This window comes from Podarcis melisellensis, assembly GCF_964234715.1.
Source record: "Podarcis melisellensis genome assembly, chromosome: 2".
Classification (NCBI taxonomy): domain Eukaryota; kingdom Metazoa; phylum Chordata; class Lepidosauria; order Squamata; family Lacertidae; genus Podarcis; species Podarcis melisellensis.
The window spans coordinates 33,729,993-33,750,905 of record NC_138529.1 but is presented as its reverse complement, the minus strand read 5'-3'; the positions used below and the strand labels follow the sequence as shown (position 1 = coordinate 33,750,905).

At 42.7% G+C, this 20,913-nt stretch overlaps 3 protein-coding genes across 9 annotated transcripts in view; 1 reads left to right on the top strand and 2 right to left on the bottom strand.

The window, feature by feature from the left end:
• Positions 1 to 6,050, bottom strand: part of MYO15B (myosin XVB) — an 83,038-nt gene extending 76,988 nt beyond the window's left edge. Inside the window, exons 1-5 of the mRNA XM_081896670.1 lie at positions 3,379 to 6,050; positions 1,937 to 2,256; positions 1,782 to 1,843; positions 1,495 to 1,558; positions 764 to 873 (exon numbers count right to left, since the gene is read on the bottom strand). Of these exons, the coding sequence (XP_081752796.1) occupies positions 764 to 873; positions 1,495 to 1,558; positions 1,782 to 1,843; positions 1,937 to 2,256; positions 3,379 to 6,043 (3,221 nt within the window). The 5' untranslated portion in view covers positions 6,044 to 6,050. The remainder of the gene's footprint in view (positions 1 to 763; positions 874 to 1,494; positions 1,559 to 1,781; positions 1,844 to 1,936; positions 2,257 to 3,378) is intronic.
• A 3,528-nt stretch (positions 6,051 to 9,578) lies between these two features.
• LOC309363501 (uncharacterized protein) lies at positions 9,579 to 17,834 on the top strand. Of its 5 annotated transcripts, XM_081899899.1 has the most exons (3): positions 10,674 to 11,022; positions 14,399 to 14,645; positions 16,840 to 17,834. In XM_081899899.1, the coding sequence occupies exon 3, from the start codon at positions 16,848 to 16,850 to the stop codon at positions 17,703 to 17,705; it is 858 nt and encodes a 285-aa protein (XP_081756025.1). In that variant the 5' UTR covers positions 10,674 to 11,022; positions 14,399 to 14,645; positions 16,840 to 16,847; the 3' UTR covers positions 17,706 to 17,834. The 5 variants fall into 5 exon arrangements, with proteins under 5 accessions (XP_081756023.1, XP_081756025.1, XP_081756026.1 ...); XM_081899897.1 differs by lacking the exons at positions 10,674 to 11,022; positions 14,399 to 14,645 and adding an exon at positions 9,579 to 10,246; XM_081899900.1 differs by lacking the exon at positions 14,399 to 14,645.
• Positions 17,835 to 18,653: 819 nt separating this feature from the next.
• The window catches only part of LLGL2 (LLGL scribble cell polarity complex component 2), a 63,588-nt gene continuing 61,328 nt past the window's right edge, over positions 18,654 to 20,913 (bottom strand). For 2 of the 3 annotated variants that reach the window (XM_081899583.1, XM_081899582.1), the window contains exons 25-26: positions 20,738 to 20,799; positions 18,654 to 19,410 (exon numbers count right to left, since the gene is read on the bottom strand). In XM_081899583.1, coding sequence (XP_081755709.1) covers positions 19,403 to 19,410; positions 20,738 to 20,799 — 70 coding nt within the window. In that variant the 3' untranslated portion in view covers positions 18,654 to 19,402. The remainder of the gene's footprint in view (positions 19,411 to 20,737; positions 20,800 to 20,913) is intronic. The other variant, XM_081899581.1, reaches the window with a different exon arrangement.

Below are 20,913 nucleotides of genomic sequence, written 5' to 3'. Positions count from 1 at the left end.
GTTGCAAAGGTCAGCACCCAAACACCTTATTTTCAGTAATTTCCGCTTTTGCAAAGTATTTACAAATTAGAGTATTTGTGGAGTGTCTATGAAATATCTTTTAAAAACCAACAACATGCTGGTAATTAAAGTCAGCTTGGCAAGGATAACTTGTCCTAGTCCAACTTTTTGTAAGGCGAGTGTTAAATTGATCACTCAGGCTTTCCATTATGGAGTCATGTGTTCAGAAAGTGCTTCTTAAAAAGGAGGGGGAGGACATCAGCTTTATTTCAAAATAATACCAGTATTCTATGATAAAAACCCTAGCATGAGCATTGCTAAAAACGCTCAAAGGTTTGGGTGGGAATTTAAACCCACAATGGGTTAGCAGCACTTTGTAAAGTTCTTTGTTTCTAGAACACTCTTATTGTGTGCGACCTGCTTCCCTGTGACAAAAACTCCAATCCTATGACAAAAATCAGTAAATTGCTGCCCGAGCCCCAGAAATCTAAAACAAATACATAAACAAATTACATTGTAGATCTGAGTGAGATGATGAACGTTGTATGTGTGTGTGTGTGTGCAAGCATATATAAAATCCAATAGCAACATTGTCACTGAAATGAGTGAAAGAATTGTGCCATATTCCTAAATTCCAAAGAGAGGCACAATTACTTTGGCCAAGTGAAATGAGCCCAAGATTGCAAATGAAAGCCAGGATTTTGTATGCAGCATGAATAAGATTATCAGAATAAGGCAAGGAGAAAACACAATGCAGACATACGGTGCATTTCTGGAGAGCAGGCCATTCTGGTACTGGATCACCACGTCTTCTGAAAAAAGGCTGAGTGGCTTGAAAGGATTAATGCAGATCAAAATATGCCCAATGTACGTCTAGGAAGAAGCACAGCATTGCCTTGGCTTTACTTATCCTCAAAAGCAGGGCAGGAATTTCAAACCCAAGTCCCCTCTCTTAACTCTTGTAAAGACCAGGGGTGGAGAATCTCCAGCCTGCAGACCTAACATGGCCCTCTAGGCCTCCCCAACTGGCTCATGAGGCCATTTTCATCCACCTGCCACACACCCAACATCAAACAGCTCATAGTTCTTCCTTTATCAAGCGAGGCTCACTCCCACCTGCCTGCCAGCTCTTCTTGCAATTATGAAGGGTTGTTTGAAAGCCCCATGGTTTGGTTTGCAACCATTAGGGCTTCAACAGGAAGCATTCCCTGGTCTTACTACGATGTCAGGTGAGAGACAGGTAGTCAGCTCTGCCCACCTGCCTAGGCTGGCCCACCAGCAGAGGGAGAGATAAAGACGTGGCTCTCTGGCTGAAAAATGTTCCCAACCCATGTTCTACACTAAGAAAATGGCACTGTTATCAGTCACAAGGGGTTCCATTGTGGATTCTTCCCCATGTGGGAAGTCAGTGTCTCCCATTCTCAACATTCTTACACACATGCACTTACTCCTTATGGCAATCAATTACAGAGATTAAGAAAGTAATATCCATACATAAATAAAGTTGCGATGGAATCTCTTTTTCAGGCACAGCAGCACAGAGCTTTCGCTGACTTCCCTGGGTGGGGGGAAGAAATATTATATTTGAGGATTTTGATTTGATAGCATACCTATTTTTCTACCCCCCCGAACAAAATCCAGCAGTTAATTTGAAGAAATGTTTACTACTGATGTCGGAAGTAAATCAATACATAACTACACTCTGAATCCTGGATTGGACCCTGATGATCCTGGGTTTCCTCATACACTTCTATCAGAAAAACGCCTTGTACCATACTTACTCCAACCTGGAAAGGTCCTCCACTTTTTCAAATTCCATGTAGCAATCCTCATCTCTGTACATCTGGAAGGTATATGACAATGGCATTTCAAAGAGATACATAACATCAATTCAGTCACATCCCACACGATGATCTCTAGCACAGAATGCACCAACCTGCTTTTGCATCATGTCCATCTCAAGAACATCTTCAGTGACATCTTCTGCCTCCCACCTTCCTTGCAATGCTTTTTTTGACCTAGGAGACTTGGCCAGATCCTGCTCTTTATATAAAGTCCACTTGCTTAAGTTCTCAATGGTGAACCGTGGGAGCAGCGTTTCAGAATTCAGCCAAGCGGTAGGGTCACATGTAAAAGGCTGATGCTGAGTCCAATGCACTTGATCCACTGTTTCTGGCGTGCTCCTCTGGGTGAGGTCTGCCTTGTCATCTTCCCCCAAGCTGGAAGGTACAGAGTCTTGTAACACCCTTCCTTCAACTTAGAAGAAAAGAGAGCAGGTTACATGTTACATCAACTGTTTCTAGATGTATTTGAAGGTATCCAAGTTTGAAGTTTGCAAATGAACGCTTCACTCTTATCCAAGGAACCCGATCGTGCTTTCCTCTTGGATCAAAGGCACATCATTAGAGGAACATCACAGTAATAATAATAACTTTAATAACTTTATTATTTATACCCCGCCCATCTGGCTGGGTTTCCCCAGCCACTCTGGGCAGCTCCCAACAGAACACTAAAAACAGAATAAAACTTCAAATATTAAAAACTTCACTAATGTATACTAATGAAAACCAAAACACTGTTTTGACCCACCATTCCCCCTCAAGAATTTCAGCTCAACAGAAAAAGCCTACTGGATGGGATTTCAAAATGGCAGCATGGCAAAGAGCAATGTTTGTCTCCTGAGCTCTTACCTCAGCTAGAGTTAAAAGAAAAAACAGAAGAACATTCAAAATCATTATTACAAATGCCCAAAGGATTTCTCCCCCTTTTTTCATTGTCTGGTTTTATGAAATGAGAGAAGGGGGGGGATATATAGCGTAAGGCTGAGTAAGGGAGAGCTAATGGCACATTTCCTGGCTTACAAACTTAAAGTTATAGAATAGACATGGCCATTGACTGGAAAGAGGCACTGCAGGAAAGCTGAGAGGAAGGTACATGGAGGACTATATTTGGGGGGAAATGGAGCATAATTAAAGACCTGCCTTTTTTCCTTTTCTTAAGAGTCTTTATTATTTGGCATAAGCAACTTAATAGCTTTTTTGGTGCTGTGGTCTAAGCCACAGAGCCTAGGGCTTGCCAGTCAGAAGGTCGGCAGTTTGAATCCCCATGATGGGGATTCAATATGCAGTTCGAAAGCATATTAAAGTGCATATAGATAAATAGGTACCACTCCGGTGGGAAGCTAAACGGTGTTTCCGTGCGCTGCTCTGGTTTGCCAGAAGCGGCTTAGTCATGCTGGCCACATGACCCGGAAGCTGTATGCCAGCTCCCTCGGCCAATAAAGCAAGATGAGCGCCGCAACCCCAGAGTCGTCCATGACTGGACCCAACAGTCAGAGGTCCCTTTACCTTACTTTAGGAATAGCTTGATTTTACATACCTGGTATAGATACATCAGCTTGAGGACTGCAAGGAAGCACTTGACTATTCCTTTGGCCATTTGGCTTAGAATATTCATGTTGCAATTTAGCATCTGGCTGGACAGATATTATTGTTTTCCTGCTTGGTTGATCACATGACTGCAGCTGTGGTCCACTACAGTCAATTTCAAGAGAAGCGTTTTTGGACTTCACCAACTGATGAACCCTGGGGAACACAATGGCAAACTTGGCATCCGTGATACTGCTTTTCTCTTCCTCGGTTTGTCCACTGAGATTCATCAGCAAAGGTTTTAAGTTGTCTTCATTACAGGGGAAATTCCTTGAAGACCTTGCCCCTTCTTCCAGTTCTTTGTTCACAACTGTATCTTCATCTCCGGTTTGATCACATTCTAACAAGGAACAGGAAGACCCTTTTTTACACAAGTTCTTCTTCATTTGCTCCCCCGTTGAGTCATGGAAAGGCCTGCCACATCTCTTGGCCAGCCCAACAGTGCCAACAACCCGAATGGCCATTCTTCTCCTGAATCCAAATGATTTGTTGCTCCTCTTCTTCTTGCCAAACTTCTTGAAGAGCCATCCTGAGAGGCCAACTGCACGAGCCACACGTAAGAAGCGCTCTTTCAGGCTTGCTTTCTTGGGAGGCTTATGGCTAAGCCAATGAGTCACTTTCCTAAACGCTGAAAGGGTTTGTAGAGATTTGGATCTCGTTTGCTTAGAAGAGACTGTGCCTTTTCTGGCAGCATCTTCAACAGTTTGCTCCTCCACTAGCTCCTCTTCCTCTCTTGTCTCCAGGACCTGATTTGAAGCCATTTTGACATTTCCAGTTACTTTTCCAATTTTCTTTTTCTTCTCAACAGAAAGCTTTCTAGTGTTAACGTTTGAGCTTGAAGCAGTAGAGAGACTTGATTCTTTAATCTCCTTGGCTCTAGAAACCATTTTGTCATTTCTTTTGGTACTCTTTTTCGGATGAATGCTTCCAGCCTTCTTCAAATCAGAGCCACTTTCTGCTGCCTTAGGACAACTGCCACTTGTCAATAGTTTGGCTTTAGCATCCTTATGCCTGCTTTTTAGGCTTAGCAGAATTTGGGATTGTGAAGTCAGATGGCTATATCTCTTTTCAAGCAAGGCCACTGCATCTACTCTTGAACTTGCATCTCGGCTTGTTTGCTCTTCTAAATGCATGCCTTGTTTGGATGGATCAGTCTTATCACGATATTCACTTTTGTGCTTTATAAATTGTAGTGAGGAAGTGGTTGTTTTGTCACCAACACTCAAGTTCTCTTCCATCTGGTGGTTCTCTTGAGGATTTTTGTTTGAACTAAACTTGAGGAGCTTTGATCTTTTCTTGTTTCTTTTTCTTTTTGCAAAGCTGCTTGTCTCACTTTCCTCCTCTTCACTTCCAGGTATACTCTGCTCATAGTCGGAGGCTTCTTTGCCACTCCCCTTTTCCGAAAGATTTTCATGCTCCCCATCATTGCTTTCTTCCTCTGTAGGGCTACTGCTGCAATTGTCTGAGTTACTACTTTGCTCATCATTATCACTTGCTGTAACTTTTCTTGCCACACATCTTTTATCACTCCCTTTTATTTTTTCATCTATCTCAGAGTGACTCTCTTCATTCTCAGCCTCTTGTCTTGCTGCTATGATCTCTGACTGTCCTTCACTTTCACTGGCTGTTTCCTGAAGTTCTTGACAGTCACTAGTTTTGCCTGCAGGTTGATCTTCCCCAATAGTGGGTAACACTTTCTTAGAACAGAGCTCTTCATCTTCATCTTCCAAAGAGTTCTGTCTACGCTCTCTGACTTTGAACTTGTCCTTTCCAGTCTCTTTATCTCCCATTCTTTCGTTCAAACTGTATTTATCTTGGGAGTTTGAAGATGATGATGATGATGATGAACCTTCTGAATCCACAAGATTTGCTTTGGAAAGTATTCTAGCTGACTTCCTAGTATGTGTCTTCTTGTGGCCTCCACTTTTTTCTCTGGTAGTCTTACCACTAGCCTTATAGTGAGGCTTCCTCTTACATTGTTCCTTGCTTTCAGTATGACTTCTCTGGTATGACTCTTGCTTCTTCCAAGGGGAACCTTGTTCATTTTCTATTGTGAGGGACTCAGTATCAGCGATATTCTTTCTCTTGCTTGGTTGCTTCTTACGTTTCCTTTTCAAGTTGTGTTTCTCATTGTCTTCAGCGTCCTTTGATTCAGCGCTTTTCGCGCTGGCGTTGTGCCATTGTCCTGAAATCTGATCATCTTGCCTCACAACCCTTCTTCCGTTCTTCTCTCCCTTGCACATTAACTGCTCCCCATGTCTTCTATCAGAATGACATTCTCTGACCTTGGAACTTCTCTCCTCTTTTCCTTCTTTCTTGAAGCTACTCTTCCTTCCTTCCTTCAGCCTTCTCACCTCTCCCTTGCCCTTTGCTGGGCCCTGCACGGAGACAACAGGAACCCCATCCTCATCAGAGGAGGAATCTTCAGAATTAGTTCTCTCATTGCTCTTTCTTTTCTTCAGCCTTTTGTCCTGGTTCTTTGATTCGTCAACATGCTTTTTCTTTTTTCGAGAAACATGTGCTGTTATTACCTGGCTGCCATGCTCAGCTTTCTGTTCTCTGGATGTTTTGCGTTCTGCTTTAGACCGAGAAGGTGCCATTCTTCCTATATACATAAGCACATCATCAATTAAGAGGAAAGAGGTCATATTCTATGTGCAATGAATATGCAAGTAATTTTTTTTTAATCCAAAAATCACCTGCAGAAGGGGTGGCCGATTTCTTATTATCTGGATTTTTTATTCTCTATTCTCCAATGGTCTAAGACCTGAAACTGTATTTTGACACACCCCTTTGCTGATGTGGGCAGCTTGATAGCAAAACTGATGTCACATAACAGTAAGGGCACCACAATTATGGAACTGCTCAGACATGCCTATGGCATCACAAACAAAACTGACATGGAAATGTTACACTGAAGTATGGAACTTCTCTCACACATGCACAGTGGTACCTTGGTTCTCAAACGCCTTGGTACTCAAACAACTTGGAACCCAAACACTGCAAACCCAGGAGAAGCTGAACGTGCTCCGTTTTGAGTGCTATGCTTCTGATCTGAGTGCCATGCTTCTGTTTTGAGTGTTACGCTGTCTGTTTTTGCTATTTATTTTGCGCTTCTGCGGCTCTTTTTTTGTTTTTGTGACTGTGTGGAACCCAGTTCAGCTACTGATTGATTGATTGTGTGACTGCAGTACATTGTTTATTGCTTTCATTTTATGGATCAATGGTCTCGTTAGATAGCAAAATTCATGTTAAGTTGCTGTTTTAGGGGTTGTTTTTAAAAGTCTGGAACGGATTAATCCATTTTGGTTTTGGAACGCTTTGGTTTTGAAACGGAATTCCAGAACGGATTAAGTTTGAGAGCCAAGGTACCACTATATTTCCCTTCCATGTGAAGCTGCATACAAAACTTTTGCCATTCCTTGTTTGGGGGTGGGGGGGGGGCTTTCACTCCAAATACTTCAACTTACCTTGAACTCCATGGGGGATGGATACTCAGGCTGCAAATGTGGTAAAATTGGAGATGGCTAAGCTGTGGCCCTCCTGATGTTGTTGGACTCCACCTCAGATCAGTCCCAGCCAGCATGGCCAATGTTTATGGATGGTGAGAGTTGTAGTCTAACATCTGGAAGACCACAGCTTAGCCACCTCTGATTTACCACATTTACAACCTGATTATCCACCCCTATAATAAGTAAATAAGAAAGACAAAACTTTGCACACCTCTGCTCAGCCCACATTGAGAAAACTGTGATGGCATCCAAAAATGCAGTTTCTGTTCTTGTTAAATAAGGCATACAATACAAATTGGGCACATAAACACCACCATGTGCCGTAATTTATATACCATGCATTGTGGGATATATTTACATCACTGTGCAAATATATTTCAAACAATTAAGGGAATTTGAGACTCAGTTGGTTTGGCTGATACAGAAAAATAGACCTCTATACTCCCATAGCTTTGAAATTAGTATTTAGACACAAATTTCCAGTAGACCATTGTCAACTACTTCTCATGTGGTTTCAGTGTTTTCCACAAATCACTGTTAGTTTGGGAAGCAGAAAATGTCTATGAAGATATGAGGAATACTGGAAAGTACTATTTGTGTTCCAAACTCATTGAAGCACTATTGTGCACTCAGCATAACAAAATGTAAGATTCTGTTCCAGCATGCCAGATATGAGGAAGCCTATTAAGGATTGTTAGGAATAGAAGATTTTATATCAGAAAACGTTTAATGGATAGAATTTATACTGATTTTTATTATTTATAGAGTAATTTGTTTCATTTCACCCTTTTTATGTGGAAAAGGCAGTGGCCTCAAGAATTATCTGTAGGAAAAATTAAATTAAGAAACAAAAAAAGAGAAGGAACTTGAGCTCCAAAGAAAACAGGACTGCAATACGTTGGCTTTTGAGTCCAATGAAAATTTTCACTTGTTGTATGAGTGAAATTCTGCAATATAACATGTTACCTAGACTGAATACTAAGGCTTTAATCATGTCTGAATGAGTGCAGTGCAAATCTTCTAAAAACACTTGCCTATGTTAATCTTATGTTAATGTAACTTGGTCCAATAAAATACATTATTTTGTTTTGCATCCTTTACAGCAATTATGTGGGCTCTGAACATAAAGCAGTTTTCAATATTTTAGAGGCGCCACTTTAAGAATACTTTTTCAAGTTTCCATTTCGAAGTCAGCTCCCATCAACTAAATGTCCTTATCCAACTTACCAGTCTCCTCCCTCTCAATTCCAACAATGGGATTAGCAGTGATGAGATCAGAAGTCAGCGTTCTGTGCAGCCTAATGCTTTAATGTGTGTTCCTTTCTTCTTCAACAGCCTGTAGAAGCCCTTCTTGATATTTCCAGTACATCCACTTTCATAGCAAAATTAGGTTCAGCCAGGATACCTATGCCGTGAGGGAACAGGGAGTATGAAGGAAAGATGGCATCAATAATTCAAGATTCCCAATGGCATGGCCGAACTTTTCAACCAATGATGGCAGCAGATGGTTAGCAGTGGCACTGGGAAAACCGAGACAACGGTCTTTGCCTGAGTAAAGCATATGCTAGAGTCAGACACAATAGCAAAACATGAAGCTCTGAAAGACACATGTATTACTTACTGGGACTGAAGTGTAAATCAGTGTAACTACAATACAAGCTTGTAGATTGCAGATAAAGTGAAATCCTCAGAAAGCAGGAGACAGAAGAAAGGAAGGCTAGAAAGCAAAATAAGAATAATAATAATTATGTGATCCATTACTATTGCAAACAAGGGCCATTCAAATGGATAAAAAGATCCAATCAGAGTGAGTCCAGCTGGTAATTAATTAGCAAAAGAACCTGAAGCACTTGTGGAGGTAAAAATCCAATCATTTTCTTTCTGTTCAGTCTGATAGTGTCAAATTTACATATGAATTCCAAGCTAACACCATCAGTCTGGGGCATTGTTTTTTAAAGTTGTCAGTTGAAGTATAGGGACCTTAATGCATTTTTTTAAAATAGAGAAATGTTTTTGTTTCAGCTGTTACTGCTGTATTGGGCATTCCAGATTAGGGTGAGGGAAGCTTCAACAATTTTACCAGTAGCATAAAAACAAATAATTTAGCAGCGCTATAAATACAACAAATTTATTATGGCATAAACTTTTATGGACACTAGACTATGGCATGGCAAACGTGCGAGTCCTTAAATATACCATAAAGCTTTTTGCTGGTTTTGCTGCAGGAGATTAATATGGCTTTCTCTCTGGAAATCAATAGGAAGATGTGAACACTGGTCCCCAAAATTAAAATATTGTGTCCCTGCTAAATAGGTGATAGTCTTACTGCCTAGGTACGGGGCATACTTGAACTACAGGAGATACTACTCCCCTTGTTTATGCTTAAAGCAACAGTATAAAAAAAATGTTGTGCATTGTAGTCTTTCTTAATATTATACAATGGGAGAATTTGTATAATACAAATAGTTAACTGGCTGAGAAAATATTACAAAGTAGACCAATTGCTTGCTGTGGAAGCAGGCCTTGCTGTTTCAGGCCCTACCAGGAAGCATAGGACTCTTCTCTCTCCTGTTTGCTTACTAAGGGGATCTTGAATCCTGCAGACTTTCAGTGACATTTTATTTAGTCTGGTTTATGAACAGGACAGATAGCTAAATCCTGAGTGGAAAAGCAAATTGAAAACAAAATGTTGCTCTTTCCCTCTCGGCCTTTCCATTTGGAAAACTGAAAAGATTCAATAGAGTAGAAAGTTCTGTTCCTTGGGGCAAAGTTTTCTCCTCAAATAGGTATGATTCTGTTTCTTGCTACTAGAATATTCCAGATAGTGGCCCCTTTTTAGAGGTAACCATGCCATGCCTGTGTCCAGTAAGTAAAGTTCATAGGGCCAAGTTGTCAAGCCCATCACCCTTTCTTAACATACATCCTACTTTGGTCTTTTTTTCAGGAGCTAGCTCCTTTCTCAAAATAACTTGCCTACTTGCTAGCGGGAGGGAAAAGGGGTAAATAGGAAAATAACCTTAGGCGGAGCTAACTTTTGTTTTTAAAAAAGGACAAGCAGGATAGCCACCACCCCTCCCCAAAACCATCATTAGGGTCATTAAGATAAGGCTTCCATACGCAGGAACTACTTTACGCATGTTGGGTGGGGCCTGTATTTCTGCCCAAGAAGGTTCCTTAGCCAACCTCCGTTTAGAGGGAATCTTTAAAAGAGAAAGAAAAAAGCAAGATTGCCACTTGCATTTTACCTGCCGTCCCTTTCCAGTCAGGAGAGGTGGAAACACACAACGGGTAGCTGGAAAGAAACAGGTTAGTTCACCATCTCCTTTGTTTGTTTGTGTTTGTTTGTGTTTGTTTGTTTGTTTGCATGCCCCGCTATATTTAAAGCTAATTCGTCCGAAATAATAAATCCCCCTGCTTCCTTTTCCCGTAGGCCAAATTATTGATGTGGCCCGGCGGTATATATTTTTTCCAAATCCCATCCCTTTTCGATTTGAAGGGGTGTATGCACTTTGAAGGGGCAGCTGGCATGTGAAGGTTGCAGTTATGTACTCCATTACCTTGGAGTAACAAGCCCCATTGAACTCAGCGGGCCTTGGCTTCCTCTCCACCACCCGAGTCATCTTCATCTGGAACCGAATCAGGAAATATTACCTTGCACGCCGTTTTACGCATTCATTAGAAGTGGGGTTGGCGGCGGGTGTGCCTTAAAGACATCGCCTCACTGCGGTTTACAAGCACTAAAATTCGAAGTTGTGCAGGATCTGGCTGCGGCAATCGCTGCTGTCCAGCAAGATTTGTCATCCGTGTTAGACTTGTGGGCGCAGGAAGGGGCAGAAGAGGCGTCGCCTTTTAGCAAAGCGCCCCCTTGAAGAGGAGCTTCTCTATGGGGGAGACAGTGGAGAGTAGGCGTAGGGCTTTTTGTCCACCTCGTCCGACCAAGGAAAACACGCACAACACATACAATCCTCCCCGGCATGTTGCGATTCTCCATCTTTTGAGGATCTCCTGAAAGAGCCATGCTTTATTATGGTTTTTATATGCGTTGGAAGCCGCTGGAAAAACATAACCAGATGGGAGGGAGGGTAATAAAAATTAAATAATAATTAATACAGCTAACAGAGCAGGAACTAGAACGGCTTTATATCGCCGCCGTCATAGTAAGGGGTTGCTTTTAAGGTCGCCGCTTTTCTAACCCGTTTGGAGGTGTGGGTTTCCCCATCCACGCTGGTTGTGGTGCTGTGTAGGAAAGCTGCTTAGCAAAATTTTAGGTTGCCCCCCCCCGCACCCCTTATCGGGGGTTTCGCGCCTCGTACGCGCCGCCTTCAGATAAGATAAAAAGATTGGCTCCGCTTCGTTGCAAACCCCTCTCGAGAGGCCTTCGGAGAGGCCTGGACTCCAGGTTCTATTTTATTTCTACCATTTAAAAATAAACAACCCAAAAAACCTAAACTAAAACACGAATGCGGTTTGCGCATTTAAAAAAAAAACACAAGACGAGTTTAAACTGGGCCAAACCACGCACTGTTAAAAAAAAAAAGAACTTTTCACCCATCCTAAAGCGCACGTGGCAGCATTGGTCACGAGGCCAGAATGGAGTCGGGCTTTTGCTTTCGTTTACCAAGGCTCAATATCGGTAGATATGATTAACCCTCCACCGTTTTCTCACTGGGGTGGGGTGGGGGCAAGAGTGCACATGTCGCTCCCAACCTCCATACAATTCAATCGGAGGTCTGAAGGGGGACGGGGGGTGGTGGTTTCCACAGCGCCTTCTTGCTTTCTCCAGTGCAATGCCTGGGACCCACCTGCAAAAAGAGTGCGTGGACGTAAGGGGGGAAAGAGAGGGGGGGTTGAGCAGCATCTCGCTCTTCCCTGCTAATAAGATCTGATAAGGGGTTTTCCAAAGAAGCCAACAGCTGCTGAAAGCTAGGTTTAACCTTGAAGCTCCTGGGATGACCCTGAGCCAGTCGCATCCCAGCAACCAAGGTTTCTCAGCTTCAGTTTTTGGACAGAAGTATGATAAAAGGAAATCCTGGAACCTTTGCAAAACCCACGCAGCTCTAGGGCTTTTTCTAACAGCGACACAGAGTAGGGTCCTGGGTATGTAAGGGCAGGTTCAAGTCGCTGTGGTCTCTTTTTACAGTTTTGGACACTCAGGCTAGGAGCAGTGCCGGATTTACTGTAAGCTAAACAAGCTATAGCTTAGGGTCCCACTCTCTTGGGGGCACCCAAAAAATTTAAAGGGAAGAAAAACTGGTTGCACATTTCCAAAATGTAAGATAAAAAATAAAATAAAACCTACATACAGCAACAGTGTTTTGTGTTGTGTAGGCTCCTATGATGTAAGTAATGGGCCCCGCCTGCTAGTCTGCTCCCTAAAATATCACTGGTTTGCTCATTTCTATATATATTAGCAGCTGTAAATTCTGTTAAACATATAAGATGTTTTAAATTGACTTTTAATATTGTTTTTAGTTCTGTAACCCACCTTGAGACCTTAGGATGAAGGGCAGGTGGTAAATAAGTAAATGATAAGGTTTAAGATCAGTGTTGAACAGTGTCCTAGCTAGAAAAGATTACTCAAAACTCTGTCAGGCCCAATTATTGGGGAGATGGGGATGGAAACAAGCTTCGGTGTATCCTCAGCAGCCCAGGAAAAGTAGAGCCCCGCCCCTATAAGAAATAAGCCGGAAATTATTTGGAGGCAGTCTTGTTGCAAGAAATCAGCAGCCTTTCCTGGGTCCCCTTGCTTACTGGGCTCCCAACAACTAGAAGAACAATTTCCTTCCATTCATCACCATTTTCAGCAACATCTGGAGAGCCCAAAGTTCCCAATAGCTGCTCGTATCTCAGTATTAGAAACTTGAGATATGAATTGCTAGGAGCTAGATGGCACCTTAAATCTAGGTTGTGGGCGCTGCAATGGAGTGTCTAGGCACACTTTTTTAATAACAAGAATGCAAAGCTGAAAATGAATGAACTGCAGCTAAAATCTTATGTTCATTATTCACATGGTCTAGTCCTCATTCAAAGACTGCAAAAAAACCACACACAAAGCTATACCTCCCCTGTCCGCCCCCCTAATATTCTTATGAGGCTCCCTTCTCTAGTCCTCAGAGAGTGGCTAGAAGTGGAGAGTCAGAAAAAGGTCCTCCTTTTCTTCCAGCAGTGTCAGTTTTAATCTGAAATCTAAGGCACAGTACTGCGCCCAGAGCTCAGAAACTGTTTGCATGAATGAAATTCCCTGTCGCAAAACGCGTCTAGAGCAATGGGAGTTTCGAACGCCTCTAGAAAGAGTGCCTCTGAATATAAGCAGAGTGTTTTAATGCCTCTCAGAGTTATTAAAACCAGTTCTGTTCTCTGCCCCCTCCTTCCTTACCTCTCTGACTGGTGTTATTAGGAGTGGAGAAAGCGTTGTTTCTGTTACTTCTACCATCAAGATGCAGTGATAGAAAAGGTGGGCGGAATCCACACCATTAGTTTAACGCACATCCAATGCACATTCAAAACACATGACTTCCCCCTTCTGTTGAATTTATGCTTGCTGTACAGTTAAAGGCACAGGAGCTTCTTGGCTCAGAATGGATTTACTTCTCAGGTTCAGGCATGGCCATCCATTAGGGGTGGCATCATCACCAGATTCCCAGCTTTCATTTAAAAGAAAAAAAGAAAGGAGTATCTTTGGTAGCTCAGCTGGTAGAGCATGAGACTCTTACTCTCAGGGTTATGGGTTCGAGTCCCATGTTGGCCAAAAGATTCCTGCATTTCAGTGCATTGAACTAGATGACCCTTGTGGTCCCTTCCAACTCTACAAATCCTATGATTCTAGCATCTGTAGGACGTGAGACACCTGACAAAACCCTCAGGCACTATTCCTCCCATACAGTGGTACCTCGGTTTAAGAACTTAATTCGTTCTGGAGGTCCGTTCTTAACCTGAAACTGTTCTTAAACTGAAGCACCACTTTAGCTAATGGGGCCTCCTGCTGCCGCCGCACAATGTCTGTTCTCATCCTGAGGCAAAGTTCTTAACCCGAGGTACTATTTCAGTGTTAGCGGAGTCTGTAACCTGAAGCGTATGTAACCTGAAGTGTCTGTAACCCGAGGTACCACTGTTTTTGTGTGAGAGAAACCTGCCTGCTCCCCCACCCACCCCCACAAAAAATCCTGCAGCTATCCACAGCTTTAGGGTAACAATGCTACTATTTAAAAAGAAAGTAGGTTCTAGTCACTTGTTCCTGAAAGGAAACCTGAGGTGGGATGATAAAATATTCATGTCCAGGGAAAGCAAACCAAACCAATTAAGCAACACAGGTTGGAAAAAGTCCTCCTTTAAATATTTCACTTGCTCTTTGTTGCCTAATTGTCAGCTGCTCTGTAAGGTTCAAGGGAGTAATCCTGTTGTTATGAGAGCCATGTCTCTCCTCTCTCTCTCTCTCACCCTCCCACCCACACAACACAGCCAAGGTCATGGGGCCGGCCATCTCAGCTGAAGTGTTGTTTTGCCTGCCGGTTAGGAGCTCATGTTGCACATTAAACTGCAATGCTCTGCTACTAGAGGAGTCATTTGCCTACAACACTTCTTCAGTGATGTAATTAGAAGACACAAGCCTGGAGCACAGCTGTTCCGAAGTGGCTCGGTTGGGCTCTCTTCCGCCTCAAGAACATCCGCGCAAATAGTGTGAAAGGGGGCTGGCACAGTGTCATAGGTAAATGCGCCCACTTCATAGGACAAGATTGCAGGAAATGGATTGCGGGGATTGCGGTGGGTGGGGAGCGCACGGGAACTGCTTAAGTGCCTGAGAGCTTAGTGCTGAGAAGCAGAGCCAATTGAATTACTCCCAGACGGATAGGATTACGACTGCCATGGCCAAATCTAACAAAAGCACAATGCAAAGGTATCAAATCAGATCCTCTTCAGCCTGGGGCCTAATGTTACCTGGCACACAGACAAGGGGATGCGACCAGCAGCGGAGATATTTAATGCTTATTCTAGCACTAAACGCTGCAGCTTTGTGGGAGGACATCTTATCCAAAAGGAGTTTGGAAAACTTGCAATGGCCTCTTAATTGAGTTCTTTTTGCGGGGGGGGGGGTGTGGCTTACCTAGTGACTGTAAACAGAAGTGGCGCATACCTGTTATTTTACGATGCTCTCTTCTGTTATGAAAGCTGTTGGCACCAGATAAAATTATGCATTCAGAAACAGTATTGCTACTGTAAACACACATTGGGTGGTGGAGGCTGGTCACTGTGGCGGAGCCTTACCTCCTGAGAAGAATGTTAAAAAAAAAAAAATCCCTCCCCAGCTTTCCTGTCTCAGACACATTTTGTACTTTCATTTTCACTCAGTTAACATTGTTAACTTTTTACGGATAATTTTATTCTTTCTCTTTTTGTAAACTGCTTTGATTTCTCTCCCCCGCCCCGCCCAATCATGGTGTATAAATTGTAAAAAAATAAAGTTAATTAGTTCTCTGGCTAATGAGGTCTCTGCAGCACTCAGCCACTGCTAATCCAAAAGTGTAGCTATGTTTTTAAAAAGTCCCTACGTACCACGTAACTGATATTGGAATTAAAGGGAAACTGATTTTATTTAAATCAAATTGATTTAAATCACTGGTCAGTAAGGCTTGATCAAATCATTTTTTTATTGAAAGACTCATTCTTGCTGGTATAATATTAATAACAACAGATGAAGGTTTCATTTTTGGAATAATAAATTTTCAGAGTAGTTTTTACAGTTATATGAACAATTACTGATTTGGTTATCCTGTACTATTAGAAATACAAAGACAGGTAATTATGAAATTGTTTATATTTTGACTTTTCTGCTGTACTTTACTAAAACAATAACAGCATATGTATCCATGTTTGTTAACTGATGTGGTTAAATGTTTTTTTTTAAAAAAAAACAGACTGAGTTGAAGTTTAATATGAAAAACTTAAAACAAATCTTTATTTCCTGATGAATAGCCTTTGGACTATAATGTAACTTAAATGGAAAACTATCTTTAGAAAGGTGTTTCCTCCAAAAGCATTTTATTTTAAAAATCTGATTTATTTATATTAAATGATTAATTTCTATCCACCCTGCTCAGAACGGTTTTCTTGAAAGCCACACCTCAAAACACATTCTTCATAGCTATCTAGGAAGAATGTGTGTGGTTACTAATTTGAGCAGCTTGTTTTCAAATTAATATTTGTTGAGAGCAATAGTGGACAGTGTGTGGCTTTGTAATATCTATTTTCCACTTATTTTTGTGAATGGGTAAGAGGATTGGAAGGAGAAATGGTGGGTGTCTTCTGTGTGTGTTTTGCAACTTTCAACCCTTGTGTGTTACTGGAACTGTAGGATTTGCGATAAGTATGGAGGTTTTGCATTCCTGTAAGTCAATTATCGGTTTAGTTAGGTCCTAAGTATTTGTACAACTACAATGCGTAAGTATCCACAGAATCTTTGCAAAGGCAAGATGGGGAGAAAACCAGAACAACTGGCCATGCCCCTGTGACCTCACTGGCCACACCGCCATGACTCCAGCCACCACTAACACTCAGTAGTCAAGACTTGCCAGCTGCAGCTTTGGCAAGTGGTCAGGTCACATAAATAGTACACCGTGGGTTTGTGAACAGTTGTGAGCAACTGTCCAAGTTACTGACATCAGAGTGCTTATGACATCGGGAAGCCTGATCCCTCTTGTCCCAACTGCTATTGCTGTGATGGCTTAGGCCAAGAAGCTTGTTTGAGACTGGTGAGATCTAGAATGCGTGTGGTTGCCTGGCAACGCTACAGCTATTCCTTGCAGGTCAATTCGAGACTCCATTTTATCACCCCCCTTATTAAATTGCATGTCAGAACATTCTTTCACTTATTTTTCCCCCCGTCTCGCTCTTTGAAATCACAGATCCTTACATGGAAACGGGAGCCATTCCAGGGGAGAAAGCCGTGTGCCCAAGTGATGTAGGAGGGCCCAAATCCAGCCGGGAGAAGTTTCTTCAAGCGTGGTATGAAAAACGGAAACCCCAGACACACCCCGCCGTGTCGTCTCAAGTGTCAGGGTGTGGGTCACCAGCTTGTGCTCCAAGCCAGGAGAATTGGACAAGGGACACATCCTTGTCACATGCCTTTTTCTACCTGATGGTGGTGCCTCCCCCTCAGGCGCAATTGTACGCAGGTAGCCGGATGACGGCACAGTGCCCCCGCCAAAGAGACTTGCATCATGCGGCCCAAGAGCTGGAGCCGGAAGCAAATCCCAAGGAGGAATTCCTGCAGATCTGTGCTTCAGATTTGCTGCTCAAGTCTGCAGAGAGGAAAAGGCCACGGCTGCTGCCGCCCAACCGTAAGATGCACGTGGAGGTGTTGAAGAGGCAGGACTCGCCCCCACTGCAAGAGTGCCAAAGAAGTCCTGTCCCCCTGGAGTACAGCCATCTGATCGATGCCATTGAGATGACTAATCTGGCAGACCTTACTGAGGTAGAATCCTTCTATCGAAGTTTCATTCTCGGGCAGAAACGGAAAGGCTCTTCCAGGAGGGATGGGCAGCTTTGCCCACAGGTGGAGTGTCGGATACCTCCCAGGGCCACAGAAGCAGCTTCCTGCCAACAGGGTGCCAGGAGAACCGCCAGGATGAGGTGCACACAAAACCGGAAGCTGAGCCTGAAGAGGAGCGCTCCTCTGTCTGAGCTCATGGTGGCGACCAAACGGTCTGCGGACTCTTCTCAAAACGGCCACCTTCCGCCAAAGAAAAGGTATACCCAAGGCTTCTTCTAGGGACACATGCTGCAATATTGGCAGTGTACTAGGAGCAGTCGGTACACAGGGTTTTTAAATTGGGGAGGATTTTCCTTCCTTCTCCTTTTATATATATATATGTATATATATTTTAGCATAGTCCCTAACTGAGGTATTTAATAAAGTAAGTTAATTTTGTACTTTTCAAATAAACTCTTTTTAACGTTTGTATATTTACTTCCTGGTGCCTTTTCGTCATTTTCACCTCTCCACACATACGAAAGAGCAAGTTCTTGGTGGTTCACGCTGCTATTCCCATTTTTACAAAATGGGAACTGATAAATCAACTTCCTAAGATTTTCTTAGTCCCCTGCCTGCAGAATCTAAACCTAGCTCTAGTCTCCCTAGCAGTACTATACAGGCCCCTTCATCAGTTTATATTTCTTCATATATGGAGGAATAATTTTTTTAAAAATAAGATTCATTTGATTACAAGGCATTTTTTACCTTGCCTTGTAGCAAAGCAGCTTGTTTGTAGGTTTAGTAAGGAATAATTTTTGTTATCACACACTTCATTCTCTGGGTGTTATACTGTGCTTTTGATTGGTGCATAGAATCAAACCTAAATTAATATGATCTGTTACCTTTGGAAGGTTAGGATACAGTTGGGATTCTGCCTTTGGTCTAGTGAATTGGACTAGATTGAGAGAATTGGTAAAATCCCCTGGAAAGCAACCTAGAAAGGCATTAGGCAATTACGCTGAAAGTCTGAGTGGTCTATAATAACCCCTTCCAGGTGAGAATTGTCTGCCTTTCACAGAATGTGGGGAACTCGTGGCTTATAGAACAAGTTTCATGTGACCACGGAAAGCACTACAGGCATCTAAGTGAAGAGGGTCACTTCCCGTGCTGCAGTTGCAAGGCTGTCAAACCATTTCAGAGGGCATCAAATGAGGCAACAGAGAGTTTCTTGGTCAAATTAAAAAGCATGTTAAAAGTACGGGTTTATTTCACAACAGTTCAATGTAGTGTCCACACACAAATCAAGTTAAATTTGATTAATTTTTCCAGCTCTGATCAGCTACAAAAATAAGAATCTACCTGAGTCTGCAAAACTACTTAACAGTAACATGACCAAAAAACCCCAAACCCCTTGCAATTTCCTCATTTGAAGGAGAGAAAAAAAGTTACAGCAGCCACAGGAATCTAAAGTGACATATATTATTTCATTCAAGATTTTTTTTTTTAAAAAAAGAACTCTTCTAAAATATATCTATTGAACAAACACCCAGTATGATTTTTTAAAAAAAAATGTACAAAAAAATAATCTTAGTCAGAGGTAACAGTATTTATTTTTTTAAAAAATCTCTGCACCCAAGGCAGTAATATTTATAATTTAAAACCCATCCCAGTAGAAATATTTTATTTTAAAAGAAATTGTGCAAACGATTGAAGAATTGCAAAAACATATCCAGAGGCATGAAGGGAAACAGGCCAAGGGAAGCATTCCAGCCTCAGTGCAAGGCTGGCATCTCAAAGAGAAAATGAGGGCTTCAGGTGAGGCACAGTGAAGAGGATGATAAGCAGGTGAGTGGCCAGGCAAGACTCAGCCCTGCAACTGAATCCAAGGCCACGGTCAGTGGGTGTCTCTTCCAGTGGACGGTGGGCCTGTAGTCAGTAGTGTTATGGCACTCTTTCCAAACGTCAGACATCACAGAGACACTGCAGGAGCACAATCATTCTGCTGGGAAGAGAAAAGGGCAGAATCAATTTACACAACCTGAAAAGGCTGTTGCTTTGTTGTGCATTGTCTAATGCATACTGCACTTTCGTGAAACCACATGGGTATGATTTTGGTGAAGAATGTGTGTGTGTCCCAGCCTGGTAGGACTCAAATATATACCGTATTTTTCGCTCTATAGGTTGCACTTTTCCCCTCCAAAAATTAAGGGGAAATGTGTCTGCGTCCTATAGAGCGAATACAGGCTGCACGGCTAAGCCCAAAGTCAGAACAGGGAGATGGAGCGCTGCGGAATGCTCCGTCTCGCTGTTCTAGCTTGGGGATAGCTGCGCGCAAAGCCTCTGCAGCAGGATGCCTTCACCCCGCTGCCCTGCAGAGGCTAGCAAGGCTGTTCCCAAGCCAGAACAGCGAGACGGGATGGCTTCTAGCTTGGGGATGGCTGCCCACAAAGCCTCTGCAGGGCAGCGGGGCACTGTGCTTCAAAGGCTTCAGGGATCTTTGAGGCTGGCGGTGGGGGAAAGCAGCGCTTCCCCCCACTGCCAGCCCCACAAGCTCAGGTGAATGCACCTTGAACGCACCTTGTTTTAGAGGGGGAGAACAAGAAAAAAAATCCCCCCCCCGTTCTCCCCCTCCTATGGTCCGGTGCGTCCTATAGAGCGAAAAATACGGTAATTGGATGAAAACTAACGTTTTGAAAATGCCAGCCTCACAACAGCAAGGCATTCAGCATCCTGAAGTAACACCTTTGACGGTTGTATATAATTTCTGCAATGTCCCTATCTCCTACTCTGCATCACTGGTGGGAGCTGGCAGAGGAACAGTCTACATGCAGCCAAAGTTGGGGGACATCAAGTTCTGCTTTAAGTAATGTTGGTTTATAGAGTGAACTCCGGCCAGGTTCCCAGCTGCAGTCTACCTTTAAGGATGAAAATTGCAGAGAATGGGAGAAAAGTGAGAAGTTACTTCCTCCTTTTTGTCAAGTACGTTTTTGCAGTGGTGAATTGGAATGGGAGAGACATAAAAATACTCTAGAAGGCATTGGCAGCCATCATCTCAAGAACAAAACTGCTTGAAGTCAGCAGAAGAGGCCAAGCCTGGCATTGAGGTCAAATCTCTGTTAAACAAATTATTATTTGTGGAAGCTACTGTTTCCCATATTCAGACAAAACGAAAAACTGATCTGTTACAAACCATGAGCAGAAGCTTCAAGTTTTCTGTTCATGGTTCGTAAGACACCAGTTTTTGCATAAGGAAGCTACATAAAGATGTATTTTTATAACAAACCATACTGTTTTCTCTAAATACAGCTATAGCATATATACCCACATACCTCCTCCATTGCTTAGTCTGTGTCCTACTTGAATTCTCCTTGAGTTTTTGTCACTATAACTCCTGCAAAGACAAAATCGCCATATGGAAACTGTGACAGACAACTTGTACCATTCTGGTTCTCAACACCAAAATCTCCATATGCCTGTAGATAGAGGCGCCTTCTCTCCCACTTCC

Coding starts and splice junctions, on each gene's coding strand:
- LOC309363501 (XM_081899897.1), top strand. CDS start 16,848: ATGGAAACGGGAGCCATTCCAGGGGAGAAAGCCGTGTGCCCAAGTGAT.